The sequence below is a fragment of the Aphelocoma coerulescens genome, chromosome 2, assembly GCF_041296385.1.
Source record: "Aphelocoma coerulescens isolate FSJ_1873_10779 chromosome 2, UR_Acoe_1.0, whole genome shotgun sequence".
In the NCBI taxonomy this organism is placed as follows: domain Eukaryota; kingdom Metazoa; phylum Chordata; class Aves; order Passeriformes; family Corvidae; genus Aphelocoma; species Aphelocoma coerulescens.
The window spans coordinates 4,358,293-4,378,854 of record NC_091015.1 but is presented as its reverse complement, the minus strand read 5'-3'; the positions used below and the strand labels follow the sequence as shown (position 1 = coordinate 4,378,854).

Below are 20,562 nucleotides of genomic sequence, written 5' to 3'. Positions count from 1 at the left end.
CCTGTGGAGCTGCTGAGGAGAGAGGGCTTTGAATCTGCCAAGAACTTCATTAAGTGTTTGCATCAGGATAACCCAAATAACCAGAAATGTACATAAACAATAACAAAACAACTACTACAAAACATTCAAGTAGAGGGAAAGTTTATTTTCCCATACTCGATTCCTTTTCTTTCCCTCTCCCTGCTTGCTATCATCATCTTTCTACCCTTCAAAGATACCTGATTCAGGAGGAGGGGACAGAGTGGAAGGAATCAGTTTCACTCAGTAAAAGCCTCAGAACAGCACAGTTTTTTTCTGTCTCGCTGTCTCAAATGCAAAGCTCATAACTTTTTTCTGTCCCAAGCTCATGCCTTTGCGAGCTTTTGTGGTTAGTTTCTATTTCTACACTGGCAAGTTCTGACCTGGGTATTTTTTTTAAACTTGTGAAAAGAATCATGCCTCCACCAGCACCTAAAAGCTCGCTAGCCCTAAACTCTGACCCGTGGCATCTGCTTAAGACCCTTTCCTTGATTTGCAGACCACCAAGAATGGATTCAGAGCACTCGGCGTCTGCTAGAAACCGCGCCGGAAAGGCGCGGAGCATGAAAATGTGGCAGCCACAGGAAAAGAAGCATCGCTGGGAAGCTCCAGCAGCAGCAGCAGCAGCGGCAGGAGGAGGCCGGGCCAGCGGAGAAGACGCCAAATTGGAGCAGGGAGGAGCCAGGGCCAGAGCAGCGCTTGGCCGCGGTCGGTGCGCTGGGCAGGCGGCGGCGTGCGGATGCGGGAGAGATAAATGAGGAGTCACAGCGAGCACGCAATTCCAGCCAAGGGCAAGGAGCAGGCTCTCCGGAGGGAGCTGCCGTCCGGGACTGCTGGAGCGGGGAGCGAGGGGAGCCGGGCGGCTCTGGCTGCCGCCCCGCAGCAGCGCTAACTTCTGGGCACAGCTGGTTCTCGGAGCCCTTCTGCTGCTGCTGGCGGCTCCTGCTGCAGCCATGGAAGCCAATGGCACATTCCTCGCCTGCAACAGTAAGTCTGGGGAAGTGTTCTTGTGTTTCAGCTCTCTTATCTTCTCCAAGAGCTTTGGTTTTCCTCCTCTCTTCTCCACTTCCCTATTCTTGCATTTGGATGTAGTGGGGCATTTCGTCGCTGTTACAGAGAGACATGACAGATTTTGCTCTGTTAATGGGGTGAGCTGTGTTGGTAGGAAGGGTGCCTTGGCTGGGGAAGCGTCTGCAAGCTCAGAAAAGTGGATCCAAATCTCCTCCCCTTTATGGGAAACTGAGAGCGGGATGGGTGCTCCGCTGAGTAAACTCTGTGGGCTCTGGTGGAAACAGCAGAGCCTGGATAAACACCTGGCCTCAGGGGCTGTCCCCGAGACACTGCAAGTGTTAAGTACAAAGTAAGTAGTGTTTCTAAAATAAAAAGTTCTCTCTGCCCTTGCAGCAAGAGAGATTTAGGAAGATTCTATTGGTACCAAGTCTGGGAGGATTGTCTGATAGAGAGGGTAATGAAATATCCCCCCTCTATTCCCTCACCTGACTTTATGTATTGCTTTGTTACCTCTTCACTGTATTTTGCTTTGATGAACAGAAACAACTCAGGGCTGTGATAGCTACAGGTTGAAATGGGATATTTTGATCCCCAAGAAACAGGAAAAGCCTCCAGTACTTTTATTTCATGAGGTAGGGGCTTTCTTACTGTGGATGAGCTATAAACAAAAATAAACTGATAGAGCAATAAGTGATTGCCCATAAACATAATCATTTTAATGTTACCAGCAAAAATGTGAAAAGAGTCCCCCAGGCTCGTGAAATCTTCACTCTGATTTTCCCAGATGGTAGAAATCCAACAGGAGGGTGAACCAGAGGTTAACGTTATACTTCTTGTAGGTATCTCATTCATTATACAGCCACTGGGGAAAGAAAGCTAAGAAACACATCTGGAACTGTTAAAACATTTCCCATTTTGGCCTGTGGGTTATTTTTCAGAGAATATTATTTAGTCCTCTGGGTTTAGGGACCAGGGAGAATTCAGTGGCTGGTAATCTACTTTTTCATCTGAAGCAGAAAAATACAAAAATGTTGAATGAGCCAAGAATTTAAAAAAGTATTTACTGGAATTCCTTCACACATAACACACACACACACACAAGTGCCAAAGTCACTCCAAATGCCAGACTACTTAGACAAGAGGAGCTGCTCACACGTGGATTTCTTAGCAGGATTAGGCTTGTGCTATGTAGTTTGTCAGAAATTTCTGATACTGTGGCTTGTGGATATGTTTTGTCCCTGGCTCTATGTTGAAACTCAGGTTTTTTCTTACAGTTTCGCTCTCCTTCCCCCCTTCCCCCCCCCCAAATAGATACAACAACAGCTGTATTTACCACGTCAGAATTAATGTGGGCTATTAATACTCTTTCTCTTGCCTCGTGAAGTTGGTTTGTTTCTGAACTGGGAGCCCTTGTGCTCATATTGTAGAATAGCTAATTTGTACTATGCCTTATTCTTATACACTGACTTTTTCACCCAAGACATTGTGTACATTGTGAGGGGAATGCCACAGCCCCGTTATAGGAGTGCCCTCTCCCAAAGTCCAGAGTGAGAATCAGCTTGTAAAATCCTACTGGACAGGCCATTTCCTTGTTTCCTCTGTCAGCAAGTCCTCAGGATTAACATCTATATTGAAATTTCCAAATGAATCATCTCCACCTGCCCTTGTGAGCTGGGAGCACTGAGGAGGCTCCTTCTGTATTTCAAGCTCCATGGGTGGAGATAATGCAGCTTGGGATCAACTGGGATCTGCTCTGGAGCAGCTGGTGACTTTGATCTCCTTTCCTGGCAACAAAATGCTCCCAGCACGCACCTTTGGTGCAGGTTGTTCTTGATGCACTACGTGGGAGTTTTGTGAGCCATAGTGTTCCCTGTAGTGCAGGGGAATTTGGGATACTGACACATCCCAGTGTATTAAACAGTCAACTTGTTCCTTTTTCAGACAGGACAAGTAAAATTCACTTTGAATGTTGTTTTGTTTTGGGTTTTTTTTGGCACAAAAGTTGCTAAATTTCCCATCTGAGCAACGTCTTTTAGTAAAACTAAAGCCCACAGCTGGTTCTGAGATTGCTGCCAGTGTGTAAAGCCCCATCAGGCCCAAAAGTAGCTAAGACAGGGCAAGAGGATGCTTGGGGAAAAATAGATTTTAATGAGGAAATGAAAAAGAAAGACGAGGGAAATGCAGTCACTTGGAAAACTGCTGCAGGTAGAAGAGATTAAAGGATACAGCCAACTACAAGGAAAAGCAAGAGGGAGAGGTGTGTGGTGAAGAAATGGTTTGTGCAGGATTGGAAACTCAGCTGCCTGGATAGACAGCACTGGGAGCCAAAGGTGTCAACGATTTGGGAACAAAGTAGAATGTCCAGTACAGGGACATCAATTTAAACAGGTATTTTGGAAGGAAAACTGCAGCTAAACACTTGGGGATTTGATCACCCAGGGTGGGATTCAGGTGAGTCGATGCAGGTATCTCTAAGACATTTTAGGCTTATAGGGATCTAGACAGAAGGATTGTATTCTGTCTTCTCCTGCCCCCTTGTAGGTACTGTAGATATCTAAATGCTGCAGGACTGACCCCTAGCCATGTGTCTCTGAGGCCCTTCTCATGGGTGAAGGGTCTCAGTTCTCATTCAGCCAAGCCCTCAGACCAGAAGGCTGCAGACCTTGGTCAGACATAGAGGTTTCTTTTTTTCATGCAGGCAGAGAAGATTTTGACACAGTTTCTTCTAAACTGAAACTTCCACACCTAAAATGAGCCAGCCTAAACACTGTGTGTGGGAAAATTCTCACACCTCAGGTTTCCCCCCACATGGTACCTTTTAAAGCCCTGTATTGAGGTACCACACAAGTCTCAATGGCTGGTTTTGGCTAGAGTTACAGAAATTCCAGATAAATCCCTTAGGGGGGCAAAAAAAGGATTTTTTTTCCCTAGTTTTGCATAATTCAGTTGTGCAATTTAATTATTGCACGAATTTTGCCCTGCTACAGAATGTTGAGAATGACCTGCATTTCACCAATAGAAGAAATTTCAGCTCCTGAAGAAAATGTTGAGAAAAGCTGTTAAGTGGCCTTTAAAAAATGAGGCTGGGACCCACCTACAATTGACTTTGTGTTTATGAAGAGAACATCTTCATCAGCATGTTCACAGAAACCTGACTTGAGAGTTGGGCAACTGAGCTGCTTGAGTGCTTCTGGCTGCTGATCCTGCTCCTATCCATCAAGTTGATATCCTTCTTTTCAATTACTTTCTTTCCACACCAACTACTGGAAAAGCTGTAATTTATTGCAAGCTGGTGTTTATTTCAGTGCCTCTCCCTCTGCAGCCAAATCTCTACATGCACTGTGATGAAGGGCACCAGTGGAAGGGGCAAACCAGACCTTCAGTCTGGTTTTGGGTTCCAAAGTGCAGTGAACTTTAGTTGGGTGTTTTGTTTTACCTGGATTTCATCAAGAGTGCAGGGCAGTAGCTTTTGATGGGTCACAGCCTGTTCCGTGCACTGATCCAAGCTCCCTGTGAGGGACCTGGACTGGCAGGAAGATGTATGAAGGTTTTCACAAATAAAGGTCATGATTTGGTCTGTCTGTGAAATGTCTGAGTGGGCAGACTGGCTTCGTTTACACAAACCAGGGCTCTGCACTGTTTAATTGCCAGCACATTTCCCAGCCTGGTTTTGATCCACAGCAAGCTGGCAGATGGCATGATCTGGGTGATGGGCCTGCAGCCCTTCCCAGCTGGCACTCTGGATATAACCAGCCTGTTTTGGGGAAAGATGGGCTGTGTGGACTTGTCAGAGCTGGAGAAGAGGCCATGCTCCTCCCAGAGACCTTTCAGACAAGGTGAGACAGCCAAAGGATACAGAGAGAAAGTGGGACTGAGAAAAGCTGGGCAGGGTGACAGTGCTGATCCCATCACACGGCTTCTGGCCAGTGTGCAGGCAGAGGGAGGCTTCAGGCAGTGATTTGGAGGACAACACAACATGACACTTGGGAGAACTCCTCCTGTATGAATTTTTAAGGTTTGATATATGTGGTTTCTGCCCCAGCTCGGCAGGACCTCTCAAGCACCTTGGAAAGGGAGAGGGCAAGAAAAGCCAATGTAAGGGAGAGGAGGAGGAGGAGGTTTGCTGCTGGAGATGTCCGTTCTCAGTGTGACCACAAGGTGGAACTTGGTACATACCACATGCAACGCGGAGGCACCCACTGGGAGCAAGCAGCAGCAATCCTTGGCCAGGGATGCACCCACGTGTCTGGACTCAGCACCCATTCCCTGATCCTCACTTCCCCACAGGGAGCAAGAAGGGGAGTGCTGGTGTAGAGGATCCACAGGCATTTTTTGGTGCAGGTCAGAAGCTGTGCCAACAACAAGACCTCAGAGGATGTGAGGTGTCACTGTGGAGAATAAGCTGAGAGCAGTGAGTGGTATCCTGGAGGTAGCAGAGAAGGAGGAAAGAGGGTTTCCACAGGTGGGTTCTGGTAGGGCATGGATGAAGTGAGGAAAGGGCTCCAGAAGGAAGGACAGGGAAGGTGGGACCCTGCAGATGTGGAAGGCACCTTTCTGTCACATTCTTCATTAGGAAGAATGGTATCATGTAAAATAGACCTGTCTTTTTCTTCTTGGTAGTGAATACAGAGCAAGGCGCAACCTTTGGCTGCTTCAGTGGGAAAATCTCCCCTGAACATGGCATTAATTATTTGTTATGTAGTTCCCATAGGTATTACTAGTTACAAGTTGCATCATGTGCATGGTGTGATGGGGAAGGGGTGAGGTCATCACCAGCACAAGTGTTTTTATTCCGCTCCTAAATTATCACAAGTCTGGGAAAATCAGCAGCTGAGTTTTGTCATGTCATTTTTGTCAGCTCTAAAGAGACTGTGATCAGAATTAGGGTTGTACCACTTTTGGTGTTGCCTAAATATGATGGTGGTGGGAGAACAAGTGCAGCCCTAAAGACCTCAAAAGCCAACCTGCTTCTCCCAGTGTGAAGTGGTAATAGTGCTTCCTTAGCTCCCTTGGGAAAGGATGTGATAGAGATGAATTAATTTTGGAAAATCACCTGAAGAGCAGCCAGTGCAGTGTAGTGTTCTCACACAGCCCATTTCCTACCAGACTCTACAGCCACTCCATCTCCAAGTGCCTGTTTCCTGGATATTAAAGCACTTTGCTAACTTTGGGACCATGTTCTGACATCCTCGTCCCCATCAATTTCCGTTTGCTCTGTGAGTAATCCAGCTGGAATCAATAGGGTGATTAGCCCAAATCCTGGGCACGGGGGTATGGATAACTTCACTCATGTGACCAGGGCCATTTATTTAATTGGGATTGGTCATATAGGTAAAATTGCATGATCCACTGAGGTGCAGTTACCTGCAGTGAATAAGGCTTGGAGAATTCTTCCAAGAGCCATTTGCAGGAATCACTTCCTCCCATGCCGGAGTGTGACGGCAGCGTTGTGTAACATCAATACCCAGTGTCACACTTGCCTGTCAGGCTTCTTCTGTGACTTGTGGCATTGTCTTTAAATGACCTCAAGACCACAATACATCTGGCTCAGTTGTTTCCCAAAGCAGGGGATTTCTGGCCTGATTATCTCATCTTCATTTTAAAACCAAACTGATTTGAACTGCTTTATGTCTCTGAAGCCCTCACAACAGCAAAACTCGCACGCTGCTGTTGTGGAGAGGTATCTCAACTCATTGAATGCTGACCCTGTGCTTTGTGTGTGAGCAAACTTCAGGGCTAAGTACAGTAAAATGTTCTCCAAGGGCATGGAAAGCTTTGAGCAGAGCTGTCACTGGCACTGCTATTAGGAATTAATGAGAAAATGAAGCACAGGGGCTCTGTGTGTTCCCAGATCAATCCCTATGGGATGCTGGTTGCCGCTGGACAGGAGAGCTGGTGTGTAGAAGCAAATTGTTTTGCTAAGGCAATTAAGGGAGACTTCCCCATTCCTTTAATTAGATCAGTTCTCTCCAGGAGAATGTGAAATCTGGGAAGTGCTCTAAGACTGATAGCTAATAAATATCATCCAGCCATTACATCATGGTGCTCACGTCCTCACCAGGGAAAAAACAAAGCTCCCACCTCCCAGGGGTGTGCTATGGAGATTACAGCTCTGACATCCAGCCCTTGTCTGTTCAGGGGGCCCAGAAAGGCTGGAGGTGTTTCCCAAACACCCACAGACTGCCTGGCTAACATGTTCAGCAATGTCTCATTCAGAAATTGCCTCTCTTCTCCTTCTCTGTGATCTGCAGTTGCTGTGTGTAAATAAAGAGTTATTAGATGTACTGCTGTTCAAGGCTATGCAGTGGCTCTGCCTTGTCCCCAGAGAGTTTCTTACCTGCAGTGCATGGCAGTGATTAATGACTCTGACCCTGTCCTTGTGCTGGTCAAACAACCCAATCCTCTGTGCTCCCCTGTGAGGGCTGGTAGGGCTTCCTTCAACTACAGAGAAAGAAGGGGAAGATGCCTGGATTGACAGACACCAGAAACAGAGATAATGTTTGTAAAACCTGTATTGAATATGGTGAGGGGCTGGTGATGGAGAGCCTCCATTTAGGTCTGTGGCTAAAACAATGACATGGGGTTGGATGTCAAGTTTCTTGGGCATATGCTGATTATGCAGTAAGGGACATTCACCCCAGTGTGACCCGTGTCCCTGCAGTACCTTCAGCCTTGCAGCAGCTTGCAAAGGCCATGTCAAAAAAAAAAAAAAAAAAGGTTTGTGACAACGTGTGTGTATAACTGGTATTTTTCCCTTCAGAAAAGGTCATGGCTAGGGAAGAGATGGGTTTTAATCCCAGCCATTGCCAGGACAATGGGGAATGGCTGTGAGTTTCAGCAAAAGAAATTTATACTGGTTGTAAGAAATTCTTCACTGAGAACACCTGAGCTCTTGTACAGGGATCTAAATTGGCTTTGGAGTCTCTGTCCCTAGAGATATCCAAACTCACCTGGACAAGGCTGCAAGCAACCAGATCTACTTTTGAAGGTGACTCTTCAGTTTGAATGGGTCATTGAACAAGAGGGCCCCAGAGGTTCATTCCAACCTGAATTATTCCCTGATTCTGTGTAATCTGTGACTTGTTAAATCCCTGGGGAGGCTTATTCCTGTACTAGACTGCAGGGTAAATCTGAATTACAAGAATAAACCCAAAGCTATGCAGAAATGTGGGGTCAGTGACTCACCCAAGTCACACAGGAAACTGGTAGCAGAGAAGACACTCTGCACTCTTAGGAAAATACTCTTCTGTTGGTGGAAAAGGAAGAGCATTAAAACTCAGTTTCCAAGCGTCTTTTGGGTCACATCTGCCCTGGCTAAGAGGTGTTTTAGGCACCGTCTTCAGTGCCTGTCAGTGGGAACAGCACGGAGCAGCTCTGCACAGAAGAGAAAAGGTGGAGCAAGGCTCGATCGGACCCAGGCATTCGTGAGCAGCACAAGCTGACAAGAGCAAGGCAGTGATTAGGAGCCACAAACAATATCTGGGACTTCTGCAGCCTGTGGAAATGATGCGTAAAATCCCACTGGCGTATAACTGGTGGAAAACTTGTTCCTTCTACCTGGGCAGCTGCCGGCAGGCTCCTCGGCTGAATTTTACATCCAGTGTGTGAAGCAGGAGGAGAGACTTCCCACAGTCCCACCCCCAGCTGGACTCTGCCCTCCCCTGCCTTGCTCTGCTGCCGCTGCCCCGCTGCCTGCGCTCGCTCCTTGGAGCCCCGTGTGACACCGCGCCCGCCGGAGCTCCTGGATGAGCAGGGATCCCTGCAGGGGTGGCACGGCCCCCCAGCCCTCCCGACGGCCGCCGCCTCTCCCCGAGCCCCACACTGGATCATGCAGTGCATCCGAAGGCAGCCCAAGCGTACTGTGTCCCAGGAAAACATCCTACTGGAGCAGAGCCGTAGAGTGGCCGCGTTGAATGGCATCAGGCTGGGTAAGGGACAGCTTGGGCACCGGCAGCCGCTCCCTTTCTCTTTTCCCTGCGCAGAGGCAGTGCTCCACCCTAAACTCCAGGGTTATTTTTAAATTCCCAAGGTTTCCTTTCCTTTCGTTTGCCTGTAACCACACGCCAGATGTGTGAGCCGCTTCGTTGGAGGCATCAAAGAATGTGGGCAAAGGGTCAGTTCCCAAATCTCTTGCTGGGCTTTCTGAACTGCCTCTGTTTGAGGGTGTTTGGGGAGGGCAGTGCCCTTCTCCTGCCCCGTTTCAGCCCTGCTCTGTGGCGTGTTGCCTGTTGCTGTAAGAGCCCAGAGAACCACGTAGGGGTTGCCGATGAAAGAGGAAACCCGGGGAGTTTCATAACTTCTGTGCCTGGGTATGAATTCATTGCTGGTTCCTGCTGTCTGGAGGCACAGCCCAAGTGGATGCGAGTCCCTTGATTCCTGTGGACACAGAGGGCGGGTGGAAGTGGGAAATAGCCGTTCACCCACCCGAGTTCTTTAGATTTTACCAGAAAGGCTTTCTGCCCTTTTAAACCAGCAAACCTGAGTTAAACCTGGTCTGTAAGCAGGCGGGAGGAGGAGAGCGGGCGGGAGGAGACTTGTTTTATAGCAACTGTAATTAAGTTCTATCAAATCAGCAGATTTGTGAGAACAGTGCAGCAGTGTGGATTATCACGGCCATCCTAACTATCCCCTGATTTAACTCAAAGCCCGGCTCCTACCGTGACAGCTATTGTTCCATTGTGCTTCCTGCTTGCTGTAAACCTGAGCTAGATAAGCCAAAGGTTAACATTTCTGATGTCTCAGTGTCTAAAACTTCCTAGTGCAGTGTATTAACATGATGGTTATTGCAGTGCTGTGTGTGCTTGAGGCACTACCTTGGCCAAACATGATTTTCACTCTGAACATCACTGTGTGCTGAATATATTCTGTTCAGAAAGTGTGCGATTGATGTTTGGCAAGGAAGGGGGTCCTGACCCTTGAAAGGCACTCTGGAATTTTGCATGCCAAGTGTGTGTTTGGTATTTTACAGAGGATGCTAAGCAAGACCTAGTCCTGCCACGTTTCAGGCAGGATTTGCACATTTATTTCAGTGCAGTGATTGCACTTCTTATGCTTAATGTTGTTATATAGTTGGGAGTCAATATCCTTGTCCTGCTGCCCAGTGTTTTTTATCTTTGAAATGATATATGTGTACAATATGTGCTCTGGTTTCTTTGATATGAGTTTTCATTGTTGTGAGATGGAGCTCTGAACCACAAACCTCCTCAGCTTCAAGCTTTGAGCAATCTGGTCTAGTGTAAGGTGTCCCTGCCCATGGCAGGGAGGTGGAATGGGAAGACCTGTAAGGTTCCTTTCAACCCAAACCATTCCATGATTCTCCATGGGATTTTTAGGAAGAAATCCTCAGGTTTCTGCTGGGAAAAGGTGGGTTTTTTTCTGGAAAGCAATTCAAATAACCAGCTGAGAGTAGTGTCACTGTGACACATCAGGGGTGTGTCTGTGGTTCCTGTATCAGCAGATCAGACTGTCTTATGCTGCATCTCTGGTCTAACAAAACACTGTTGCAGGTAGGAATATAGAAGTTACGTGACTCACCCAAGAAAAGTCTGTGCCAGTGCTTGGTTGGGCAGCGGAAGCAGAGCCCAAAGCACTGGCCCTCTTCCCTGTCCAGTTCAGCTGTGGGAGCTTGAACTGCTGCTAGACAGACCCTGAGCAGCCTGACACAGGCTGCACCCACCCTGTTAAGGGGATGCCCCTCTTTCCTTTGGGTGGCTAAGGCAGGGCTTGGGGTCATCACTGACACAGGTCGTCTCTGGGTGACTTCTCTCTGTCTGAAAGGAAGCCACGTCAAAGGGATGTCAGAGCTGTTAGACACTCATGGTTGGCCCTCTTGCCCTTTTCTGGCCAAACCTGCTGTCTCCTAGAGGGAAGCTTGTCTCTGTCCTCTCCCTGGCTTCTCCCATTGCCTCTGCTATCTTTTATCTTTGCCATGCCTTCACCATGCACCGTCCATCTTCATCCTTCCCTCCTGCTCTTGCGAAGTCCAGTGCCCTCCTTTGCTGATCATTTGACCTCTCCTGGTCCTCAGGCACAGTGGCCAAGGATGAGTGGGAGGCCTGCTCCCACCCCATAGTTACATCCTGGGAAGAAGAAGGGGAGTTTTGACCATGCTATTGGTCTGACTGGGCTGTGCTGGTGAACGGGATGAAGGGCTCTGAGCTCCATCTTGTGTTTGAACTGTGTGGTCCAAGTCTGGAGGAGAGGAATCTGCCCTTTGCCACCCCCTGTGCCCATCCAGATTTGTCTTTATTACGTTGGTGCAGCTCTTTGGGATGTCCTGGTAGCAGGACACGTTGCAGATGTTGCATGCAGGGTCTGTGGAACAAAACATGCCCTGGTTAAATGGATTTCTCATCCCACACTTATGGACAGAAGCATCCAAAGGATTTGATGGTTTTCCTGCTTTCCTCCTCATGTCACCCTAGGGTGACATGTTCTCCTCCTAGTCTTGTAATGATGCTTCCAGTGGTTGGGATCTGAAGAAAAAGGAGGAATGAGGCTGGGAGCCAGATTAGAAATGTGGGTGGATAGAGAGAAGGGAGAAGTTGGTTTCCTCTCCAGGAACCATGATGGGAGCCCCAGGGATGTTAGTGAGGCTGCAGTCTGTGCACTTGGAGGACCTTTGCCTTAGAGCAGAAGCCAGCTCAGCACAACTCAGGAGACCAAGAACCTGTGAGGCTGTTGTGGTGTTGTCCTGTCCATCCTTCCTCCAGATGATCTGGCCTCTTATCAAGCTCTGGGAATGCTGTCCAAGGTCCCATATCCGGCCTCAACTTTTCACCCTCCTGTGCTTTGCAGGACACAGTTTTTTTTGTTTCTCTCCATGAATTTTTTTCTGAGGTTTTCAGTGGGGGAAGCATTCAAATTCCCCTCTTAGGAACCTCTAGATCAGTCATGAGCTGAGAAGCCCAGGGGATGCTGTAGTGGGGAAGACAATTAACAAGACAGCTAATTTAATGTTGAGGAAAGAGAGAGGCCAAAGCCACCTTTGCAGGATCTCCAGCTTCCACTCTGATGCTTTCAACTCTGGAAGTTTCAGCCCGGCTCAGCTCTGGGCATGGTCCTTGACCTCTGCAAAACCAGTAAATGGTGTGAGCGGCTCACAAAGTGGACACTGGACACCCCTAGTATTTGTCTCTGATGAAAATCTCAGGCTTTGGCAGCTTAAAATGCTCTCTTTAGGCCTGTGTATCCCAGTTACAAACTCCCAGTGCTGGTTTTTACTGCTGCCACCATGACCCACCTTGGTGTTTTGCAGCAGCTGGTGCTTCAGTTTCCTGTATGGAATGCCAGGAGAGTGGGAATTTGGCCACTTAGATCTCATGGCTTTGTTTTTCAAGCAGGCCTGAAGTGGTGCTTGGTAGTTCATTGACTTGCCTTGTTTAAAAGCCAGTGATTCAAAGCAGCTGTGTCTCCCAGAGAAGAACCAACCCAACCCAACCCAACAGGGGACACTGCAATAAAAAATTGTTACTTGTGAGACCCCACGTTAAGTTTGTGTAGTACTGAGCAATTTCCCTGGAGGTGAGTGGCAGGTGGCTGCGGGTGGCCAAGTGGCTACCTGCACTGTCAAGGTAAGGTTGGAAAAATTCCCACTGAGTTGCGATGTGCACGGTCAGCACTGCAGAGTTAAATGCTGCTTCACCAGCTCTGAACCAGCCTTTCCTGCAGTGTCACAGAAAGCCCAGGATGTCTTCCTCATGTTTCATGCTCTCACCCTCCTCAGCCCAGATCTGTAATCATTGGTTGGTTTGAGGGACAGATTCCCCAAGGTATTTAGGTATGTGAAGTCATGCACTGCTGAGACACTCAACACCATGTAGAATGCCAAGTCTGTGTTTTCAAAGTCTCAGTAGGTGCCTGTTGCCTCTCTAGATGTTTTAAGTGCATTCCTGAATGTAGGCTAAGTTGTGAAATCCAAAGTTCCCACAACCAGAAGGTCTGGTTGTTATTACTTGACATTTCATCGGCCTTGTAGTGTAAGAAAGACGAGGACCCTTCGGATGGCTGAGCAATGAGGAGAGCGTGGCTGCTCCTTGCTGCTGCCTTAGTGATCTGTTCCTGCCTGTCACCAAACTTCTCTCTCCTAAGCTTCATCGGATCAGCAAAATTCCCACGTGAATAGGAAGGCACTGCTTGCCAGAGCAGGGTGAGAAATATCTTTGTGTATTCCTGTTTCCGCAAAGGAAATTTTGTTGCAGAATAGATTTGAAATCACTTGAAAGTTCCTGACAGCATTCCAGTTACAAGTTATGCAATTTTCCTTTCTCTGCTTTTACTGTTCTGTTGTTGGTTTTGTTGCAGTTTTTGCATCCTAACAGTAGGCTGTATTTGCTGGGAAGGAGATATTTTATCTTTGTAAAACACTTGACAATTATAACACAAAGTCTTCAGACTAAGAAACATACGAGGCTTCAGCCTCTTTTGTGATCATGAAATGGCGTGGGGTATTTCTGGGTCTCTCTGCTCTGCTGTTCTCTCCAGACCTGGCTGCCTCTGTGGAAGGAAAAACACTTTGAGCATCATTTCTTGAGCTGTCTCTTAAAACATTACCACTTCTGTTTCTCCACAGGCCTCAAAGATGACAAGGACCTGAAGTTCCTCCTGAAAGGCAGCCAGCTGCTGAAAGTGAAGTCAAGCTCCTGGAGAAAGGAGCGGTTCTATAAGCTCCAGGAGGACTGCAAAACCATATGGCAGGAGTCAAAGAAGGTGCTGAGATCCCCAGAGTCACAGATCTGTGAGTAAAGTTTGCTTCATCAGAGGTGCCTGAGGTGAAGCAGAACCATGGTGTGGTGTGGAGGTAGGGCTTGGAGCCATGAGAGCAGGTCCTTCATTCGTCCTGTGACACACAAACTGAGTGATGCTGTCAGCTCTGGGATAGCCACGAGGAATCCGCCGTGTCAGGAACGGCCACATTGCCCAAGCTCATGAGCTGCTGCCTCAAATGGTTGTGGGGTGGGCTGTGCTGGTCTCAGCAGCCCTTCCTGGCTCGTTTCCTCCCCAAATTGTTCAGGTCACTCAGGTGCCCGAGACCTAATTCTCAGTGTGAGCCATGGTGTGAGCATTTGTGGTGTGGGCTCTGCCAGGATGCTCCTTTCCTGCCTGCAGCCCTGGGGAAAACTGGCATTTAAGCCTCACAAGGGAATTGCAGAGATGTGGAAATCCAAGGGCTGACAAGAGATGTCTCTGGGAAGGAAACCCTTTTCTCATCCTTATCTTGGAAACACAGGATCTGCCCTGTTGTAAAAAGTCCAGATACTACAATCACCATTATATGGCACAGGAAAAACCATTCTGTTCCAGCAGCACCCAGCTTGGCACTGTAATTGGGACCCAAATTGAACCACTTGTGCAGTCAAAATGGAATCAGGCAGGGTGTGTGTGTGTTTATATCTTTCTTTTCTTCTCATGTCATATTTTTCTGACAAATTTCTCCATATTTTCTGCCATTTTTTCTCTCATATTTCACTAATCATAGTGGTCTTGTAAATCCAGGAGATAAATTAGCAACATGGAATGTTTTATGGCATGTTGAAATGTGTTAATTACACAATTTTTTTGGTAATGATCACAATTAACTAAATGAAGGGTGGGTCTTCCAAATTACTTCCCTTCCTCCCACAAACACTGATAAGGTTTTCAGTAGGAGGAGTAAAGTAGCAGGGTAAAATATGTTTGGTTTGTAACCCTGATGGCCACACTCTTCTCACATGACCTTGGGCACCTCATTTAATCTCTTTGTGCATTCTCCACACATTTTCTTTCTCTTCCTCTAACTAACTGTAAAAGGCTTTGAATCGTAAAATCACAAAGGTTTGGGTTGAAAGGGACCTTAAAGATCATCCAGTTCCAACCCCCTTCCACTATCCCAGGTTGCTCCAAGCCTCATCCAGCCTGGCCTTGAACACTTCCAGGAATGGGGCATCCACAGCTTCCCTGAGCAACCAGTGCCAGTGTCCTGTCACTCTCTGAGTAAAGAATTTAATTCTATCATCTAATCTAAATCTCTCCTTTTTAGTTTAAAACTGTTTCCCCTTGTCCATCACTGTCTGCCCTTGTAAAAAGTCCTTCTCCCTCCTATTTTATAAAAGGGGAAGTCTGCAGTGAGACCTCCCCTGAGGCTTTGGGTTGGAGGCTTGTCCCCTCCTGGGTGCTTGGATGCCCATCCTGGCAGGGTCTTGAGCTCAACTGGGCTCTTCATGTCTCCCAGTGCAATAACCCCTCACAGCAACAGCAAACAGAGAGTCCTCAGTGAGTGTTTGCTGCCTGGGAACGCCTGCTCTGCTGAGCTCTGTCCCATATAAAACCAAAGTCCTTTCCCAGGTAATATATACCTTGCTATATATATAATCTTGCTAATATATCTTGCTCTAAAACAGATAAGGACACAAGTTGAGAAAAATGATTCTCAGAGCTCCCTTTCCTGTGCTCTGAGCCAGCAGTTTCCAAATTATGGGGTCTGAGAGCACCTACAGCAACAGTCCTAAGCCCACCTAGTCCTTGGAAGTAAATGGGACGGGATCCTTGTGCTGTGGCTCCAGGGACCCTGATGTTTGCCTGGAGAAGCCCTGGTGGATCCATGGCTGTGGCAGTGGCATGGAGAGGGGGTGCAACTGTTTTTTAAAAACAGTATTTTATAAATAATAAAATTTTATAAAAATTTTTATATTTTATAAAAAAGAGTGAGATCAAACCCTTTGAGCTGGGCTCTGGGGGTGTGCCTGCGTGGGTGTGGATTTACAGATACACTTTGGTAACTGGGCACAGCCAGCATTGCCACACTGCTGGAGACAGGCAGTGCCACTGTGAGCAGGAGAACCTGCTGTGCCCTGGGAGTGACCTCAGTGACACGTGGAGATGGAGTAATGTTACCTGCTGGCTCACAGCACGTGCCTGCTCCTGACGCTCCATGCAGGCACACCTTTCCCAAGGAAAGATCCTTTTTTTAAATTTTTGTCATCAGGATAACAGCAATGGAGACAAGTCAGTGGAGGCAGAGCTTGTCCTTGCAGCTCTGTGCAGGCAAGCTCTGGCCAGGCTCTGGCCAGACTGGCTTTGCACCCTGACACCTGTCTGGCTGTGGGAGCTGAACAGGCTGTGTCCCACATGCTCCTGGCAGGATATGAGCCTGTGCCTGCACTCGTGGTGCCAAGCTCTTGGGAGGGTTGGAGGGACACCTTGGGGCTGCTCCAGATGCACCTGAACCTGGAAGTCAGCAAGAGATGAGTACTGACTCCTGCCAAGTCCCAAGCCATAACACCAAGGATGTCCATTTTCATAAAATCATAGAATGGTTTTGGTTAGAAGGGACTTGAACATTTCCAGGGACAGGGCAGCCATGGCTTCTCTGGGCAACCTGTGCCAGGGCCTCACCACCCTAACAGTAAAGAATTACTGCCTTATAGCTCATCTAAACCTGCCATCTGGCAGTGTGAAGCCATTCCCCTTTGTCTCATTGCTCCAGGCCCTTGTCCAAAGTCCCTCCCCAGATCTCTTGGAGCCCCTTGAGGCACTGGAAGGGGCCCTAAGGTCTCCCTGGAGCCTTCTCTTCTTTAGGTTGAACACCCCCACCTCTCCCAGCCTGTCTCCAGAGCAGGGGGCCTCCAGCCCTTGGAGCATCTTTTTCACTCACTCCAACAGGTTCACATCCTTGGTGGCCCCAGAGCTGGATGCAGTACTGCAGGTGTTGTATCATGAGAGCAGAGGAGAGGGACAAAATCACTTCCCTCAACCTTCTGGTCATGTTTCTCCTTGCCTTTCTCTTTTATGGATCCTCTGAGTCCTTCCATTCCCAAGTTTTCAGAGTGATTGCTGTGTCTGAGTTTCATTCTGGAGCTTTCAACTTCACCAGGCTGCTTTGGGTCCAGGTAGAGCATGGACTCCCCCTGACTCGTGTTGTGGCCTCTGAGAGGCTCCATCACCACAGCTGCCTTCTTATTGGTCCAGTGTGAAGGTGCTCACATCAGAGGAAGAGTCCAGGGTCAGGATTTGAGACCCAAAATCAGGGACTTCAGGGCGAGTCTCTCCAGAGGGACACCCTTCCTTGTTAACAGACACTGACTTTGCCCTCCAGGACAAAGCCTTTCTAAAGCTGCAGATAAGCTCCCTTTTCAGGATGGAAAACAGGATGAGCAGAATGGAAACTGGGAGGTTTGGCTGCAGGTCTAATCTTATCCTCAGCATTGCTGACAGCGATGGATGCACCTCAGAGGAGCCAAGTCTGGGTACACCAAGGGTTATGTTTTTGTTTGGATAGCTTCTTGTTATTCCTCTTGGTGTTCTTATGACCATGTGGAAAAGCTATTTGTAAACCATCGTGTGGTGGAGTCTGGTGGATAAAACTGGGGGCTGCCAGGGTTGGACAGGAGAATCTCAGATGTCTGAAGTTCAAAAAGCCCCACATATCAGGGTTGTGACAGGAGCAGACGTTGCCTGGATCAATACACGGGGTACAACCAGTACCTTCCTCTATTGTCTTTATTTTAAACAACTGGGAATTTAAATTAGATGCTGTCTTCATAGCTGCATTACCCAAACAGGGCTTTGGGGATAAGCTGTCCTTCCAAAATGGTTTCTGAGCAGGTAGAATAATCCATTTTTTCCTTATTGTCAATAATTCCTTATTTTTCAATGTGTTCTATTTAGGCCCATGGAGACTTTTTTCTTTTTTCCCCCCAAATGTCCCTGAAGCATCTTAAGTCAGTTTTCCAACAAGCATGTTCTGCCCTGTGTGTACTCTCTGGTTGCCTCCAGTAGAAACATGGGGGTGATGGGCACCAAGGGCTGCCCAAAAGCACCTTTAAAAATACATTTTTCACCACAGCCTGCTCCATCCTGTGTCTGAGCTACAACCAGGTCCACAAACATGCTGCTGCTCTCATTATCTGAACTGGTGTGTAGGGCCACAGGAGGGTGGATGCTTCTTTGGCCCATGAGGCTTTTCCACAGCTTTCTCCTTGGGCTCCAAAAACAGTTAAAGTGGCAGGATTAACAGTTTTGGGGCAAAGCAAAGATCTGTGTGAGGGAGCTGAAAATCAGTTCATTCTGAGGCAATGCACTCCTGAGCATCACTGTGGTGATGAGGGAGGAGAGCCAAAGGGAGCAGAGGGACTCGGCTGCAGGAGCAGCAGCCTGTCAGTAGCACTGTCTTGTTTATCTGTGGTCAAATATCAGATCTCATCTAGGTGAAAAAAAAAGGGCAAAAAGGCATTTGCTGCTTTCAGTGAAATTGATTTTTGAAAGTATTTTCTTAAACCAGCTGTAATCCCTAGTGTGAGCTCACTTAAGCCAGACTCAATCCCTTTAAAAACTCTCTCAACTCAGGGATTTGTGGGAATGGTTGAAAACTTTCATCCTTTTGAGCACTTGGTGGAGAAACAGGGTATTCAAAGGCAGAAGGAAAAGGCTGAACGAGTCAATTAAGTTTAGGGGTGCTGCAGTGGGGCCCCAGGGATGGTGCTTTGGTATCTCCTGCACTGTGTCTCTCCTGGAGGCTCAGGGAGGTGACGTTTTCCATGACAGCCGTGAACGAGCTTCACACACTGAACCAGGAATGACTCACTGGGGCTGCGTCGTTGAGTCAGGAGCAGTGAAGTCAAGAGAGAATGTCAGGAGTTGTAGCTGAAATGTTTCCATTTCTGGCCAAAAGCTTTACGTAAAAACTACTATTGTTGGATTTTTTTTTTTTCTGTGTTTTCATTAAAATAATCAGTTTTGGGAGGTGAGCTAAATTCAGTTGCACTACTGAGTGTTGCAAATGATGATTGTATTATTACTTAAAGTCATGAAATTGATATTTTGATCTGTTGATTATTTACTCTTACTATTAAAAATGCAAAGAATTTTTTCCCGTTCCTCTGACTTCTGGCACAGTTATAGGGTATTTTTGCTTGGTTTAATCATAGAACAAAAGGTTTATGTTTATAGCCTAAGACCAGTGTTCAGCAGAAAACTTTTTCCTTTGCTTTTGGCTTGCTGTGAAATTTATGGATGTCCTTAAAATGCCATGCAGTGAACGTACTGTACCACTTTTGTGGAAGAATGAATTATTGTCTCCATTGAATTAATGTCCTGAACTTGCTTGCAGAGGAACAGGAAGGATGTAATATTGCTCTGTGTTTGCTTGAGTCAAGAAGCAAAAGCTTGAAATTGTTCCTGATAAGTGTCTAAAGTCAACAGAAACTCTCAGCAACCTGTGTGCACACAGCAGGTAGCTGGCTGCACTGACAGCCTCCTTTTGCAGTTTCTTGAGGAATCATTGCTTTTGTGGTCAGACATGTATTTATCCTTGGAAAAAATATTTGCTGATGAGAATGCGTTATGCAAGGCGGCCGTCAGCTGCGAAAACAAAACCGTCTGTCTGTGGGTCTCATTAGTTTTTATCAAAATTGCTCAAGCCATAAACCACGTCATTTCAGAGGCAGAGCTGCCTGTTTCTTCGATTGAGTTTTGAATCAGGCCACCGCGGGCGTCGCTGGGACAGTTTTCATCACAGGCAGTGTGCTGACAAATATTGACCTTATTCTCTGTAGCATATGTTAAATGCAAAGGCAGAAGTGTTGAGAGCCTCAGATCCAAATTTAGCAGTGCTGTGATGGCAGAGGAAGTAGGAACTGGTCGCCAAAATAGTTTGCAGGGCCCTGCTTGTGTGGAAGGAATGTAAATAGAGATCACTCTCTTTGCCTTAAGGCCCCAAGCCATGATGGGTAGACTGAAAGATTGGGTAAAGACCTTACATTAAAAGGTATTTGCAAACAACCTGTAAAATTGCATGTGCATTGTCTCGCTGGTTGTCAGCTGGTGAACAAACGCCAGCAACGAGGGCGGACTGCTGTGCAGCAGATCTTGAGTTAGAACAACCTGCTGAGCATGTTGGTGGAGGGGGAGTGGAGAAGAGAATGGATGAGGAATCAGCAGCTGGGACCTGCTGTAGTTCACACCCAGGGAGATGAAAGAGCAGTGCTGGCAGGGCTAGGAAGGCACAGCGGGGCTCACACTGAACCCACCCGTGAGTGATTATGTTAAAGTATCCCTCAGGGATGAGGGTGATGGATGGCCTTTGGTATTCCCAGCCCAGGGAGCTGACAGGGCTCCAGATCCCACTGGTTACAAATGTCCTGATCCCAACTGTGTTTGGCCATTAGCATCAGCCACCCCTGGTGAAACCGAAGTCAGCTGAACAGCTCTTGCCGGGGTGAAACCAAAGTGAGAAGCAGCACACAGGGTGCAGTCAGCGTGTTGTGAAACCCATGTAGTGTCTCTGCAGGATGGTCCTGGGGTCAGGTAGCAGCTTTCGTCTGTTCCTGACAAGATGCTGAGCCAAGGTGCAGCTGGTGAGGGTCTGGCCTCTCTGCAGACATGCGGGATGGTGTGCAGGCTCCGTACGGCTGAGCACACTTCTCATCTGCATTTCTTGACAGTAAACAGAAGTGACTTACCGAGCCAATTAGAGTGGGATGGAGTAATTAAATGTGACTGAATGCCACATTGCAGAGGTCCCCTGTTTCTGAGAGGGGGTGGGATAAGGAAAGGATC

At 47.6% G+C, this 20,562-nt stretch overlaps 1 protein-coding gene across 2 annotated transcripts in view; it reads left to right on the top strand.

Moving 5' to 3' along the window:
- Positions 1-706: 706 nt before the first annotated feature.
- Positions 707-20,562, top strand: part of PLCD1 (phospholipase C delta 1) — a 50,754-nt gene continuing 30,898 nt past the window's right edge. Inside the window, exons 1-2 of one of the 2 annotated variants that reach the window (XM_069006315.1) lie at positions 707-1,005; positions 13,601-13,765. In XM_069006315.1, coding sequence (XP_068862416.1) covers positions 972-1,005; positions 13,601-13,765 — 199 coding nt within the window. In that variant the 5' untranslated portion in view covers positions 707-971. Of the gene's footprint in view, positions 1,006-8,723; positions 8,958-13,600; positions 13,766-20,562 lie in introns of those variants that run through there. The other variant, XM_069006314.1, reaches the window with a different exon arrangement.